This window comes from Aspergillus terreus, genomic scaffold, assembly GCF_000149615.1.
Source record: "Aspergillus terreus NIH2624 scaffold_4 genomic scaffold, whole genome shotgun sequence".
NCBI classification, from domain to species: Eukaryota; Fungi; Ascomycota; class Eurotiomycetes; order Eurotiales; family Aspergillaceae; genus Aspergillus; species Aspergillus terreus.
In genome coordinates, this window is record NT_165927.1 from 997,219 (window position 1) to 1,011,163 (window position 13,945).

The window sequence follows — 13,945 nt, forward strand, 5'->3', positions numbered from 1 at the left end:
TCTCTGTTGCTTGCGTCGCCTTGGTCTTCTCTCCCATCGCACATCCGCAGCAGTCCAATCACTGCAGCTTGGAGAAGCTACCTGAAGCACCGCCAGCTAACACGACATCATGTCATTAGATGAGGAAACCCTCGAGACGGTCGCCAATGGCGGCGTGATGGATTTGTACGACCTCTCTCCTTCCAAGACCTTCTTAGTCACAAGATCGAGTCCTGACTTTCCTTCCTATCCAGCGAGAAGTGGCCGGGCATGGTCGAGCCCTTAATTGAACGATTGGAATATGTGCGCAGAAAGATTCGCCCACGTTCTTGAACACATAAAGCTTCATTCTAACCCACCGACTGGAATCAGATCGTCTACAATGTCTTTCCCATGCCTGAAGCTCCCCCGGAGCCGGCACTCATCCCATTCTCCGATGAACAACAGCCACAACAACAGGACAACCCCTCCGCATCCTTCCTGCAAGAACCCAATTCCCTCCCCTCCAGCAGTAACAAACAAAACGCCTCTCCCGCCGAACTCCAAACCCCGCCTCGACCGACCGCCTCATCCTCAATGGCACCACCCTCGTCCGCCGACCGCGTCCCGGACTCCCAGCCGCAATCCGACGCGACAGCAAACGGCGCCGCCACAGGTCCGGCCCTCCCCGCTCCACTAATGCTTCTCCTCGACTCGACCCGATCGACGCTGCGCTCTCTGTTCAGCGTCAAACCTCCACACACCATCCAGCGTCTCGCCGAGCTGATTATCCGTCCGAACGCGCACTACCGCACGCTCCCCGCGTACCTGCGCGCAGTTGACAGAGTCGTCTCCGTGACCAGCAGCGCGGACGTGTTCCCCCTGCAACTACAGCCGACCCAACCGAATGGCGTCCACAACGGTGCGGAGACAAGCTTCCCTCTCCCCGATCATGCGATGAGCGGCGACGAATCGTTGGGCGGCGCTCTTCTGACCCCGATACCGTGGTTGAATAACGCTGCTTCACCGGAAGGTGGAGACGGGGTGCCTGAAGGTAAAACGCTTCCCCTTCGACGTCCGTCTAGATATTGTCGCTGACCATGACGCAGGGCTGGAGACCATGGCTGCGCAACCCCTCCAGGAGATGGAAGGCACCACCACTCAGCAAACGATCGTGCAGTCCCAAGCAGCACCGGGGGGAATTGAGAACAAAGCGATGGAAGGCAGCGGGTCTCCACCCGCCGATGTGGCGGAAGACGTTCCGCATGCGCGTGGACCGCAGATCATTGGCGTGGAGGATATGGGCCTCCAGGACGGGCATGGGGTTGAGATGACCCTCTCCAACCCGGAAGATGGCTCCAGCCAGCCGACGTCTGCGCAAGGCGGCCAGCAGACCGGCCAGTCGGACGTCGGCGACGAGGGCAACCAGCAGTCAGTCGCCAAGGGACCGGCGGACGGTGACGGTGATATCCAGTTGAGCGATGCCAAAGAGGAGAGCGAGGGACCCGCCGCGTCTGCGCAGGCGGGACAGTAGATAGTATCATTCCTTTTGGCCTACGCCGTGGCATGTAGCCGGATCAACCGTGCCCATGGTCTTGATTTATTATGTTTTCTTCATGAGTGATGATCCGAAGTATGACTCGAGCTTTCCTTCAGCCTTTGTAATGAGAAGATGCTATTTTTTGGCCTCGTGTATGGTGTTACTTAGACAATGATCATGATGCGCGATTGCTGCAATTTCATATGAGATTCGAACATTGTCACCTGTGCAAGCCGTTTGCAGGCTATTGGTGGTTTACGTGATGCTAATTTCTATTTTGCGAGTAGAAATCCGAAACATTCCATAGCGAGAAAACAATAGAGGTATCAATGAACAGCGATGTAGAACATCCAAAATGAAAACCAGACAAACGCATGACATGCACAATCGTAATGCGAGACGTGATATCCATGTATAGTGTATAAAGCCTGTCTCCCAGCGCAGAGAAACAGGTTCAAGGGTATATAGATACTCAAGCAGCCGGCTCCACGGTCTGCAGTGGGACATAGCCTTCGTCGGCGCTAGGACCAACGGCGCCTCTGCCCGTGATGGCAGACCAGAATTTTGTACCAGAACGTCGAATCCACTGTACAGCACCCCGACGCGGACCATACCCATTGACAGAGAGGGCAGCACCCCACCAGCTCTTTTTGGAACCGTACATGCTGACATTGCCCATCTCAACCTCCTTCTCTAGTCTCTCGACACTCATCCAGCGTGGACGGTGCCAGAATTTGAGCAGCAGGCTACTTACCACGACAGAGACGCTGGATGCGGCCATGGCGGCGCCGGCGGCCATCGGGGGTAGCATGTAGCCAAATGGGAGGAAGAGACCCATTGCAAATGGGAGGCCAATGACATTGTACAGACAGGCCCATATGAGGTTCATCCTAATGCGGTTGAAAACTGAGCGAGATAGTGACAGGCTGGCGGGCACGCAGAGGAGGTCGTCCGGGCGCATGATGACAATATCAGCGGCCTCCATGGCCACGTCCGTGCCAGATGCAAGCGCGATGCCGACAGAGGCGGTGGCTAGCGCGGGGGAGTCGTTGATTCCGTCACCCACCATGGCAACCCGGTCGCCGGATGCCTGGAGAGAAGAAACAATGGATTGTTTGTCAGAGGGGGACACAGAAGCGTGAACGGCCTCTGGCGGTATGCCGACGGCCGAGGCGATGGACACAGCAGCGGCGTGAGTATCACCTGTGATGAGGGAGGTGGATATCCCCATGCGGTGCAGGGCCGCAACGGCCGCGACTGCAGTGACCTTTACGGTGTCTCGAAGCATGATGGTGCCTGCGAACTGGTTGTCGATTGCGACATGGATTTGAGTGATACCGGCGGTGGCCTTGGTGTTGGAGGTACCTAGCTCTTCGGATTCTGCAGTCTCCGGAACCTTGACGTCCCTCGACCGTAGGAAGGCAGCATTCCCAATGAGCACACGATAGCGGATGCGCTCAGCACTGGAGGAAGGCTCAACCACAGCGGAGATACCCTTGCCAACACATGCATCGAAGTCACCCAAGCTACCAGGCAGTCCGCCTTCTCCAGGGTGGCCCGATTCCGCCTGGGCAGCTGAAACTATGGCCCTGCCAATAGGATGTTCACTGTTCATCTCAGCAAGGCCGACGATAAGCCACCACAGCTTACGACGCCAGTCGTTCGACGTCCAGTGACGCTCGATTTTGGCTTCGGCCACACTCATCTTTCCGGTGGTCAATGTGCCAGTCTTATCAAATACCACATGGGTAATGCGGGTCGCGCTCTCGAGAACAGCACCGCCCTTGACAAGAATTCCATGTTGCGCACCAACTCCGGTGCCAACCATGACGGCCGTGGGAGTGCTGAGACCCAGAGCGCATGGACAGGCAAACACAATGACTGAGATACACAGCTTTAAACACACCATGACCTTGCCGCCGCTCCCTTCGGCGACGAATATCCTCGGAGGATTGGGCAAGACATGGCTCATGAACATCCAGCCGAAGAAAGTGACCAGTCCCAGGCTGATGATGGCGGGAACGAAGTATCCTGCGACAACATCGGCCATGCGTTGAATGGGGGCCCGGCTGGTCTGTGCATCCTGAACTAGTTTGACAATTTGGCTTAGTTGCGTGTCTTTACCTGCACGTGTCACCCTGAAGTCGATCGAGCTCGTCCCGTTGACCGTTCCCGCGACCACAATACTCCCTTTAGTCTTGTGGATGGGCAAGGCTTCGCCGGTGATCATGCTTTCATCAACATAGCTTTCCCCTCGGATGACAACACCATCGGCAGAGACTTTATCGCCCGGGTGAAGGATGACTATATCTCCAACCTGAATGAGTTCAGTGGGAATGATTTGATGCCCAGGTCCGGATCGCTCCGCAGTCGAAGTCGACTTATGGTCACCGGAAGGAGGTGCCGAGCTATCCCATTCTTCAGCCAACTTCTCTGCCGCGATGGGGTCATCGTAGATTGTGGTCATCGAAGGGGCCAGGGACATGAGTCGCGATAGAGCGGCAGATGTTTGGCCCTTCGCCCTGTTCTCCAACCACCGGCCAAGGGTGATGAAGGTAATCAACATCGTGCTTGTATCAAAGACCGTGCTTGGCCGCGTCGGTGATGCGGTGAAAAGGGAGACCACCATGGTGAAAACACTGTAGAAGAAGGCGGCCGACGTCCCCAGCATTACCAGGACGTCCATGGTCGGTGAGCGATGCTTTAGCGACTTGTAGCTCGTGACGTAAAAGCGCTTTCCAATACCAAATTGCACGGGAATGGTGAGGAGAAGACAGGCGACGTCCCCTAGATAGACACCCGGTATAATCCGAACTTTCCCAAAGTCGAGAGCTGGGAGGTACATAGGCAACATCATGTTGATGACGAACACGGGGATTGCAAATGAGAGAGAGAAGAGGAAAGCGCGTCTCCATTCATGAACTTCTTTGGTTTTGGATAGAGATTCTAGTTGGGCATTAGTGTCGTCAGAGTCCGCAAGCAAGGCGTTATATCCAGCTGCTTCAATCATCGCCACGAGGGAGCGGATGCCAATCACAGACGGATCAAAAGAGATTGTGACACGCGAAGTCGCCATATTTACAACTGCAGAAGCGACGCCGGGTTGAAGGAGCGATTCCTCCAATGCGCTTGCTGACGTCGCATCTCGCAAACCGTGAAGGCTCATAGTGACAGTACTCTGGGTTTTTGAGATTGGTCCTTGCGCTTGGGAGGAAACGACCGCTGCATCAAAGCCAGCATCTTCGATAAGGCTAACAATCTTCTGCGCGGAAAGCACGGCCGGATCATGCGTGACCATTGCGCGCTCCGCGAGTAAACTGATATTGAATTGGACCACACCGTCGACGCCCGTAAAGGCGCTCTGAACGCTTGCCGTACATGCCCCGCAGGTCATGCCCTCGATAGATACTGTAGTCACCGTGAGCTGAGACGCAGTCTCAGTCGTCTCGTGCGACGCGCGCACGCCCGGTTGTTGTGTGGAGGTCTCCAGGACCTTCGCGTCAAAGCCACGATCTTCAATGATCTCGGCAATCTGATCAGGCGCGATGACAGACGCATCATGTTCGACAACGGCGCGTTCCGACAGCAAAGAAACGCTGACTGACCGCACACCAGCGACGTCTTTCAATCCTCCCTCAATCGCCGCGGTGCAGGCGCCACAGGTCATACCCTCCACCGCCAAAGTCGTAGTCGAGACCTGCGACCCATTGCCATGTTCCTTCCCCGTATGCGCTGACGGAGTATCGGTGGAGAGGATAGTCGCGTCAAAACCGGAATCTTCGATAATCTCGGCGATCTGCTCGGGCGAGAGGAGCGAGGGATCATGGTGGACGACGGCGCGGTTCATCATCAAGCTCACAGACACGTCCCCGGCACCGTGGACCCCTTTGAAAGCAGCCTCGACGGCGGAAGTACATGCGCCGCATGTCATACCTCCAACATTGACCGTGGTGGTGGCCATGTGGGCCGGGGTGGAGGAGCCATCGTCGCCGGGCGGGAGTACATCGGCGGGGGATGAGACCGTCATCGCGGAATGTGGAGGGTTCTCCCCGTGGTATTATCGCATAGGAGCGATTCTCGAGAGGAGATATAAGAGGACTGAGAAAAAAAAAAAAAAAAAAGAAGTTGGTGTTCGACGTCACAGGTTCTGGTACAAAGGTAACGTCAGCACAGGATGGGTCGGAACGGATGTGGACGGAAAACCACGATGGATGGAGCGGGAAGTAGATTGATAAGAGGGCCAACGTACGCGGGCTGTCGTACTACACGGGCATCGTGGACGGACGGACGGATGGGAAGAAGAGGAGAGAAGATGAGAAGAGAAGAAGAAAGTAGTATGAATAATGAGGATGGAAGGCAATGGATATAGAGAGAGGGAGAGAGAGAGTGGAGAAGGAGCAGATTGCAGGGGGATCTTGACCACATTCCACTAACTAGTTAACTCTACCTTCCTTACTGCCTCTGCAAGGCGATCACTCAATCACATACAGTACTAACAGACTCCGACTACTTCAACTGTATCAATAATACCAGTCATACACTCCACCCCTCTCCCAATACATCGGGAATACCATCCGCATACGTCGCCAATACGCTGTAGGCGCCCTGTAGTGCAACCGGCTGTACCACCTCCCCTGCACTCGTCACACAGAAACTCCAGCTGAGAATGGACAGAGAACCAATCACGAAAAGGAACCATCCACCGCAAGTTTGCTTCTTGGAAATCTTATGTCATTTCGTCAAGGGTCGGACTGGTTTGACACTGAAGCGTCTGTGGGCGGCTAGAGGTTTCACCTAGAGAGCTATCTCGAGACCAAGAGTCGGACCATAGTAGTAGGGGTTCTCGGCGTCAAGAACAAACCTAGTCGGAATGCCTAGGATGACAGCTGTACCTAACTACTGCGGGTATTCCGAGATTCATCCGTTCGAGCTGGAAATAACGGCTAAATTGTATCAACGCCGTGCGAGACTTGATAGAGGGTGTGTTTGCATCCCCGCCAAACACATCCCAATCGGGAAATCTGGATAGCATCATCTCCATTCAACCATCTCCATCTCCATCATACCTACTTCTTCTATTAACAATCCTCCACGCCCTCCCTAAATCTTCCCTTTCGACACACACCTTCTAGTACCCCCTAACAACCCTCCCCTTCTATATCTCCCCCCCTTCTCTCTATCTTCAACACAATGGACCAGGCACACACCCGGGCTATGGAGGCCCTACAACCGTTCATCCATCTCGCGACCTCCAGCAATGCCCCGTCTCCTAAGTTCCTCTCCAATCTCATTTCGAACGCAACCTCCAGCCCCAATACCTACGTCTTTGCCGAGCTTCTCGAGATCCCCGCCATCCAATCTCTCAGATCCGCCGACACTCCGCCAGAATCCCAAGCTTACCTGACGCTCCTCGAGATCTTTGCCTGGGGCACATGGCAAGACTACCAGGGTGAGCCTCCGTCCCAGCAGACAGTCCCCTCTTATATTGTCATACTAACCTGAACCTCCCACAGCAACGCCAAACCTCCCCCAGCTCAACGAACAACAGACCCTCAAACTCCGACTCCTCTCGCTCCTCTCACTAGCCGCCACCACCAAACCCCTCACATACGAAACCCTCATGTCCGCCCTCTCCATCTCCGCCCCTGCCGAGTTGGAATCCCTCGTCACCACCGCCATCTACGCCTCGCTCATCGCCGCCCGCCTCTCCCCCGCCTCCAGCCCGCCCACCGTCAACGTCACCGCCGTCGCCCCGCTGCGCGACGTTAAACCCCAATCCCTACCGACCATGATCTCCATCCTCTCCGAGTGGGAGGCCTCCTGCGGCAACGTCATTAGCGACATCGAGGCTGAACTCGCCAAGATCAAGACCGCCGCCGCCAAACGCCGCGCCCACGAGCACGCCCGCTCCGTCCTCTTCCAGAAGTCCCTCGCTGAGATCGGTAAATCCTCCGCCTCTGGACCCGAGGCGCTCGCCGCGTCCAAATTGTACGGCCCGGGCGCCTCCGGAGGCTGGCAGAGAGGCAGTCTCGGCGGGAACAAGCGCGAGTTCAACCCCGATGACTTGGACGAAGGGGACGACGGGTACTGGGAGAATGGGCCGGACGGTGCCTATGATTTGCACGGGGTGGGCGCTCGCATGGACATCGACGATGGCACGGCGTTCGCGAGAATGGGAGCGGGAGCCAGACATGCGAAGCGGGTGCTGGGGAAGAAGACGTAACTTTTGCCATTTGACGCCCTTTATTTTAATGACCGATCCAACAGCAAACCTGTTACGAAATATCCAGATCGTTTTCTATGTCCTTCTCGTCGCGATAGAGCTGCTTCATATGGGACCCGCTCTACATCCTTCATGTCATCTACGTCCTAGTCCTGAAGAAGGCATATCACGATCAATTGAGATTACCTGAATATTCCCGCAACACCGACAGCCTCGGTCAAGGTCATTTAACGTACATCAAAAGCTCGGCAGACAAGGGGTATTGAGAAAGTAATAAACAAAAATGGAAAGAGAAAGGAAAGCTAATGTTGACAAGATCCAAAGGAGGGTGGGAGTCTTAGTCTCAAGCACCTGGCTGCGATCAGACCAGATTTATATCAGATGTGTGATGCGGAAATCTCTGCGGCGAGGACACGAATCCATAATGGGTTGCCGCCGTCCACGACAGGGAAATGACACGACACATGCTTTCAATGCGTCCGTCTCAGTAAGAGCATTAGCATTACCCGGTGTAAGTCAAATGCACACGCCTGGACCATATGCCTGCAATATGTCCCAACAAAGACAAAAATATCAAAGCACGCTGGAAAGTTGAGCAGTAAATGATCACCGAAGACATCACAGCATAGTACCCGGAACGAAGATGAACAGAACACTCAAGGCAGCGGCGACAAAAGCCGCGATGCCCATGGTGGCAGTAGCTCGCTTATTCAAGAGTTTCCGGACGTATGGTTCCCGGATCGGCGACCAGCTCATAAATGTATACTCGCTGTAGCCAAGGAACGCCATGACGGGGTCGATCTTATACTGGTAGGAGACGATAAAATAGGCCGCGACGATGAAAGGGAGAATCACCTGAAACAGTTAGTGATGATGACATTGCGATCGACGACAATCGACTCACCCAACAACGAATGTGTCGTGGTTTGTTGCGCAGTACCACATAGAAGGCGCCCCAGAAACCTCCACCAAAACTGATTAAAGCAAAGGCTAGACGGGCAACAATGCTCAGCGGAACCAGATTTCCCAGAGCCTTTGCCTGCAAAAACCCAGGGAAAGCATCACGTTCCATAGCCTGGAAAACGTAATCTTTGGCGGGGTCGAAAACCTCCGGATCATCTCTACCGTCGTCTTCAACCAGGTTGATAATCGTTGACACCATTGGCTCGGGCAACACAATCTCCCTTTCCGCGCCAGGAAGGAGGTATGTGTACAGGATCTTTTCCGCGCTGGCGCGAATGTCCGCGCGTGCTACTGTGTGGCCTGGAGAATTGGAGTCGTTTTGTGTGCCAGAGCTTGCGCGAGGTTGCTCATTAGACTGGGTGCGAGCCGCATTCTGTGACCCAAGAGAGTTTTGGGGAGAGTGTCCCGACGTGTTTCCATCGGACCGCAAGAAAGCAGACAACCTCTGATCAACATCCTTGTCATCAAGGTCCTGATAGCCATGGCGCGACGGTCCCGCTTCGACCAGAGGAATATCACCAAAATGCTCGAGGGTTTCCAGGGCAGCCGAAGATCCCTTGCTGTGGGTTTTCTCCAAATCGGGCGTGGCTACCAAGACAGAACGACGGAGCTCGCGGACATAGTGACGGCAGAGGGACATGTGCTGTGAAACATCGAGCCTGAATTGACATCGCGGTTAGGAAAAGTTCTGCGATACGGAGGACGTCGCCAAGCATACCAGAAATCAAGATAATCGACCGAGCGCTGCTGGTCTCGCATGTAGATGTAGAAGGAAAAGAGGTCGACCGGAGCGAGTGTGCGGCGACTAAGCACTTCGAACAGCGTCGGAAGGCGATTCCGCTGCTCCAGATCGATCATAGACGGTGACGCCATTTTGAAAAGAGGGAATTATGGCGATGTTCGTGAGGATTCGAAGGTGAAACGAGGGGCCGAAGGTCGAAAGGAAAAGGGGCGAAAGAACGTCGGAGTTGGTTAGTTCCACGGAAATCAAAACAATGACCAATTTAAAGAAGCTCAGATCCCAGATCGAATCGAATGATGCACAATAGCGACTCTTGTTCGTAGAGCGCTGGGTAACGAATGACGGAGGTACTATTCGCGCCTCGCTCGCGATGACCGGTGGTTTTATAGGGGGATGGAGAAGTCGTCGGCGTAGGCACGACAATCAGGCGCGAATAGAGATATTATTGTAGAAATGGAACACACGCCATCCAGAGCCCTGGTCAACTGGGATGCAAGACTGTGTTGGGGGAAAGGGAAGAAGCGAAATACAACGAAGAAAAACAAGCATAACAGGGGAGTCAAACAAGGCATCAACATCCAGCCGTTCGAGTTCTCGGCCGGCCCCGCGTCAACATTGCTCCGAAATTACATCTTAATTTAACGTCCCGTGTCGATCGCTTTAATAACCTCGAGATTCGTCAAGATCGAAGCCGTATATAATACCAGTGATAATAACCAACATGACGCTCCTCCATGCTCTGTGGGTATAAAGATCATTAACGCCAGCACCCGGAAACTCCTTCCCACCCGAACATGTACACCTCAACCGCCCATGCTTCATTCATCGTAGAATCCTCAATGTCCATCGGCCAAATGCTGTCGCCTTGTTAGCAGGAGCCTTCGTCCCGTCCGTCAGAGTCAATACTTACCGACCACTCGGGGATGTTGCGGATCTGTTGCCACATAAACTTCTCCAGCTTATTCGCACTCTTGGCATATGGCGTATTCTCGTTGTTGTACCGCCGGCAATTGTCAAAGATCAACATTGCATCCTTGATGAAGTCCTGCGGAGTCGGGTACATGTCCTTCTCATGCTTTTCCTCCATAGTCGACAGATCCATTGGTTCCTTGATAACTTCGTAATAATCTGGCACCTCGTCGCGATTGACCGGCTGTGTGAACGGCCAGGCGGCACTGTGGTTCTGCATGTCGTTGAGCAGGTGGAGTAGTTGGTTGTAATTGGGTCCATGGCGAGGTTGACGTGCCAATTCGTCCATGTCCGGAGACCATCCGGACTCCTTGATTGCCGGAATGCTCAGCGGATCAATCTTGCACGGCCCATTCTTCCATTCCTTGGGCGGCGGGTGGATGATGTGAGACCGACTGAACGCGCGAATCTTCGCATGAACCGCTTCTCTCTGCTTCAGAAGCATACGACCGACTTCGAGATATCGTATCTTCGGTAGCATTGTGCACTGCATGATCGTTCCGCCCTCGTAATCTTTGATGTAACCCATCCATATAGATTTATCCAGCGTGATTTCCTTCGTAAATCCTTGTTTTTTAAAGTACCCAATAGCGTAGTTATCTGCGTACGTCAAGAAATGCATGATAGGAGATGTCGCTTTGACGTAATCCTGTGCCGTATCAGCCACCACTCAGCGCATACATGGCATCCACGACGCGTACCTTCAAGTGGGACATTAGATGGGCACCGTAGCCCTTGACTTGTTGGTCAGAGGAGATGGCGCAGAACACGATTTCTGCGAATTTGCGACTGTTGAAGGGTCGGTATGTAATCCCCCTATGTGTTCTGTCAGCAAGGTCGCCCCACCCTCTCGAGGCCTATCCGTGCAAACATACCCTACCACCTCCAACGGATGTTTAACGATGGCGATCGACAGATGCGATCGATCGTAGACCAGTCGCGCAATGTAATCTTTTGGCATCTTGGGTAGTTGTTTTTGGAAGATGCACTTCAACCCGGTGAGAATGACGAAGCTATCCCGCGACCCATCGTTGTTGACCACTCGGAATTCAATCTCGCCGCGACGTTCTTCTAGTACTGCCGGCTATTGTAGGGGGCTTCATTAGCATCGTTCTCAGCGGACATGGAGGGAGGCTGATTACCTTCTCGGGAAAGGGAACGATCCGGAGTGGCGGCTTTCCCAAAGGCTCATCCTCTGTCTGAACAGCCATATTGTCAGCGCATCTTCGCTTAGAACACCCTCCACCCACATATAAACGAACCTTGGGCTCCTTCTCTGGGGAATCCGTGCGCGCCTTCTTGCTCTGTTGTTGCGAATCCGGGGAAAGCGCTTCCTCGGAAGCTTTGCGCTTATGATCTGGGACTGGAATCAGTAAATATCCATAGTGTAAGACTGTCGCGTATAAAATATTCAGCGAACGTACTCTCTGCTGCCATTGCGACAGGTCGATAGGATGGAAGAGAAGAGAATCGAAGTCTATAGCTGAGGCTCTGGTGATCTCCGCGTCGGGGCTGATGGGGCCCGGAATCGGCGGAACAATGTGCCGAGTGTTATGGTGATCTGGCCGCTACATCTACTTGCGCTTCTAGTATCTACAGTCCTCACTTTCTCTATATCCATTCGCTGCTTCATCAACTGCTGGTTTCAGTTCGATTGTTAACTCTCATTCACTCATGTCTCTGAACAAAGTGTGGGAGGCCGCTTCCGCAAGCCCTTACTCTCCCCTGATCTCCAAGGATCACCAATTCTCCGTCGGCTTCACTCTCTTGTTGTCCGGTAAGCACTTCGAACTCATTGAATCAATTAGCGTACGAATCACTGACCGTGCTGGTAGCCTTTATCCTGACCGGTCTCTTTGGTCTGAGTTAGTATTTTCTTATCCCACTGAGAATAGCCAGTCTTACAACTCTTGTCAGACCGTTCCTTCGCCAGTATCGCGTCATTCGGTGTTCCTGCGTCATTGGCATTTGGGTATGACTCTGTCAATTGCTCTCCACTAACCCTTGTGCCATGACTAACGTCCAACCTGTGCAGCTTCGGGGCTGTGTTCATGATCTGTGCCGTCGGAGTCTACGTCTAATTTTCCCGGTCTTCCCTCATCCCTCAATGTACACTACATTGGAGAGTCGAACGAGAAGCAAAAGGGCGCAGTACCTCTAAACTGATCTTCCTCTCACGCATCGCACCCTCTCCGTAATCCAATTCTATTCCAGCCTTCTCGCTATCTGTACACTTCAAAAATTCAGGGCCATGGCAAACGGGGAGCCTATCTTCTCAGCTGTCTCTGGCAACGCCCACCACCTCTACACTTCGCTACAGTGCATCGGCTTCGCACCAAGGGCTACCGTTCAAATTACCCCCGACGGCATCCGTTTCTCCGTGGAGGAAAGCCGAGTGATACAGGGACTCGCGTTCCTCGACAAAGCGCTCTTCACGAGCTACACCTTCAACCCGCCAACTGCCCTGCCAAACGACACAGAAGGCGACGACCATGACGATTCAGAGAGCACATACCATCCTTGTTTTGAGATCTCCCTATCGGCCCTCCTGGAAACCTTGAAAATCTTCGGCGCGAACGATCCATCTTCCTCCGCGCCTGGCTCCAACCGCGCCACAAGTGTCCAACCGTCGAACCCCGCCACATCCAGTGCCTTCACTGCGCCGACCTTACTCCTCGATCGCTCCTGCACACTGCAATACTTCCAGGATGGCTCTCCGCTCAACATCACGCTGTCCGAGACGGGCATCAAGACGACCTGCGAGTTAACCACCTATGAACCCGAAGTCAGCGGCAGCGACATGGACATTCCGCTCCAGCGTGACGCCATCATCATGAAGATTATCATGCGGTCCGCCTGGCTCCATAACGCCATCGCCGAGCTAGGCGCCACGAACCCCACTGTCTTGAAAATCTCCGCGTCAGCGCTGGAAGAGCCATTCTTGGCCCTGTCCGGCTCGGGCGGACCGTTCAGCGAGTCCACCGTGGAGTTCTCTGTCGAACAGCAGAACGCCAACGGCGGTAGTGGCCCACGTCCCTACCACAAGGTTCTGGCGGATGATGGATCGTCTAGAGCCCGCGCAAAACGGGCCAAGCTGGCGCCAACCGTCACCGAGACGTTCCTCGTCAGTCCGCCGTCCTCGATGGGCTCGCGCATCACCCAGAACTACCGATTTTCGCTCATTCAGAAAGCGTCCCGTGCGATGGCGGCTGCCAGTAAAGTTAGCATCCGGGGTGATCGTCAGGGGGTTTTGAGTCTTCAGTTCATGATTGACTTCGACAATAATACCGGAGCTTCTGGTAATACGAGACTAACTGGCGGCGCGAGCATCGGCTCTGCGGTGACTTTTGTGGATTTCCGTTTTGTACCATTACTAGATGAAGATGAGGGTGAGGGTGCAGACAATGAGCTTCGCTGAGTGTACAAAGTGGGCGTTGTCTATACCCAATATTATAGCAAATATACTGAATTGAACTGCACCCGAGTTGTGCCGGGAAATGTTCGGCAGTAGCTCATTAACGCATACCTGATGCACCTATGTTCTGGAATA

The 13,945-nt window shown here is 54.0% G+C and overlaps 6 protein-coding genes across 6 annotated transcripts; 3 read left to right on the plus strand and 3 right to left on the minus strand.

The window, feature by feature from the left end:
- Positions 1–372: 372 nt before the first annotated feature.
- ATEG_03145 (uncharacterized protein) lies at positions 373–1,492 on the plus strand (the record flags this gene model as incomplete). The annotated part of the gene is made up of 2 exons (XM_001212323.1): positions 373–1,012; positions 1,068–1,492. 2 exons carry the CDS (start codon positions 373–375, stop codon positions 1,490–1,492), a joined length of 1,065 nt encoding a protein of 354 aa, XP_001212323.1.
- Positions 1,493–1,970: 478 nt separating this feature from the next.
- ctpA (Cu(2+)-transporting P-type ATPase CCC2) lies at positions 1,971–5,525 on the minus strand (the record flags this gene model as incomplete). The annotated part of the gene is made up of 2 exons (XM_001212324.1): positions 1,971–2,191; positions 2,249–5,525. 2 exons carry the CDS (start codon positions 5,523–5,525, stop codon positions 1,971–1,973), a joined length of 3,498 nt encoding a protein of 1,165 aa, XP_001212324.1.
- A 1,163-nt stretch (positions 5,526–6,688) lies between these two features.
- Positions 6,689–7,721, plus strand: ATEG_03147 (uncharacterized protein; the record flags this gene model as incomplete). The annotated part of the gene is made up of 2 exons (XM_001212325.1): positions 6,689–6,947; positions 7,012–7,721. 2 exons carry the CDS (start codon positions 6,689–6,691, stop codon positions 7,719–7,721), a joined length of 969 nt encoding a protein of 322 aa, XP_001212325.1.
- A 618-nt stretch (positions 7,722–8,339) lies between these two features.
- rgsB (putative RGS domain protein (Rax1)) lies at positions 8,340–9,557 on the minus strand (the record flags this gene model as incomplete). Its single annotated transcript, XM_001212326.1, has 3 exons — positions 8,340–8,576; positions 8,626–9,343; positions 9,403–9,557. 3 exons carry the CDS (start codon positions 9,555–9,557, stop codon positions 8,340–8,342), a joined length of 1,110 nt encoding a protein of 369 aa, XP_001212326.1.
- A 705-nt stretch (positions 9,558–10,262) lies between these two features.
- Positions 10,263–11,832, minus strand: gcnE (histone acetyltransferase GCN5; the record flags this gene model as incomplete). The annotated part of the gene is made up of 6 exons (XM_001212327.1): positions 10,263–10,283; positions 10,337–11,044; positions 11,097–11,211; positions 11,271–11,479; positions 11,538–11,752; positions 11,820–11,832. 6 exons carry the CDS (start codon positions 11,830–11,832, stop codon positions 10,263–10,265), a joined length of 1,281 nt encoding a protein of 426 aa, XP_001212327.1.
- Positions 11,833–12,069: 237 nt separating this feature from the next.
- On the plus strand, positions 12,070–13,813 carry ATEG_03150 (putative DNA repair protein Rad1; the record flags this gene model as incomplete). Its single annotated transcript, XM_001212328.1, has 4 exons — positions 12,070–12,172; positions 12,204–12,260; positions 12,313–12,367; positions 12,643–13,813. 4 exons carry the CDS (start codon positions 12,070–12,072, stop codon positions 13,811–13,813), a joined length of 1,386 nt encoding a protein of 461 aa, XP_001212328.1.
- Positions 13,814–13,945: the final 132 nt, after the last annotated feature.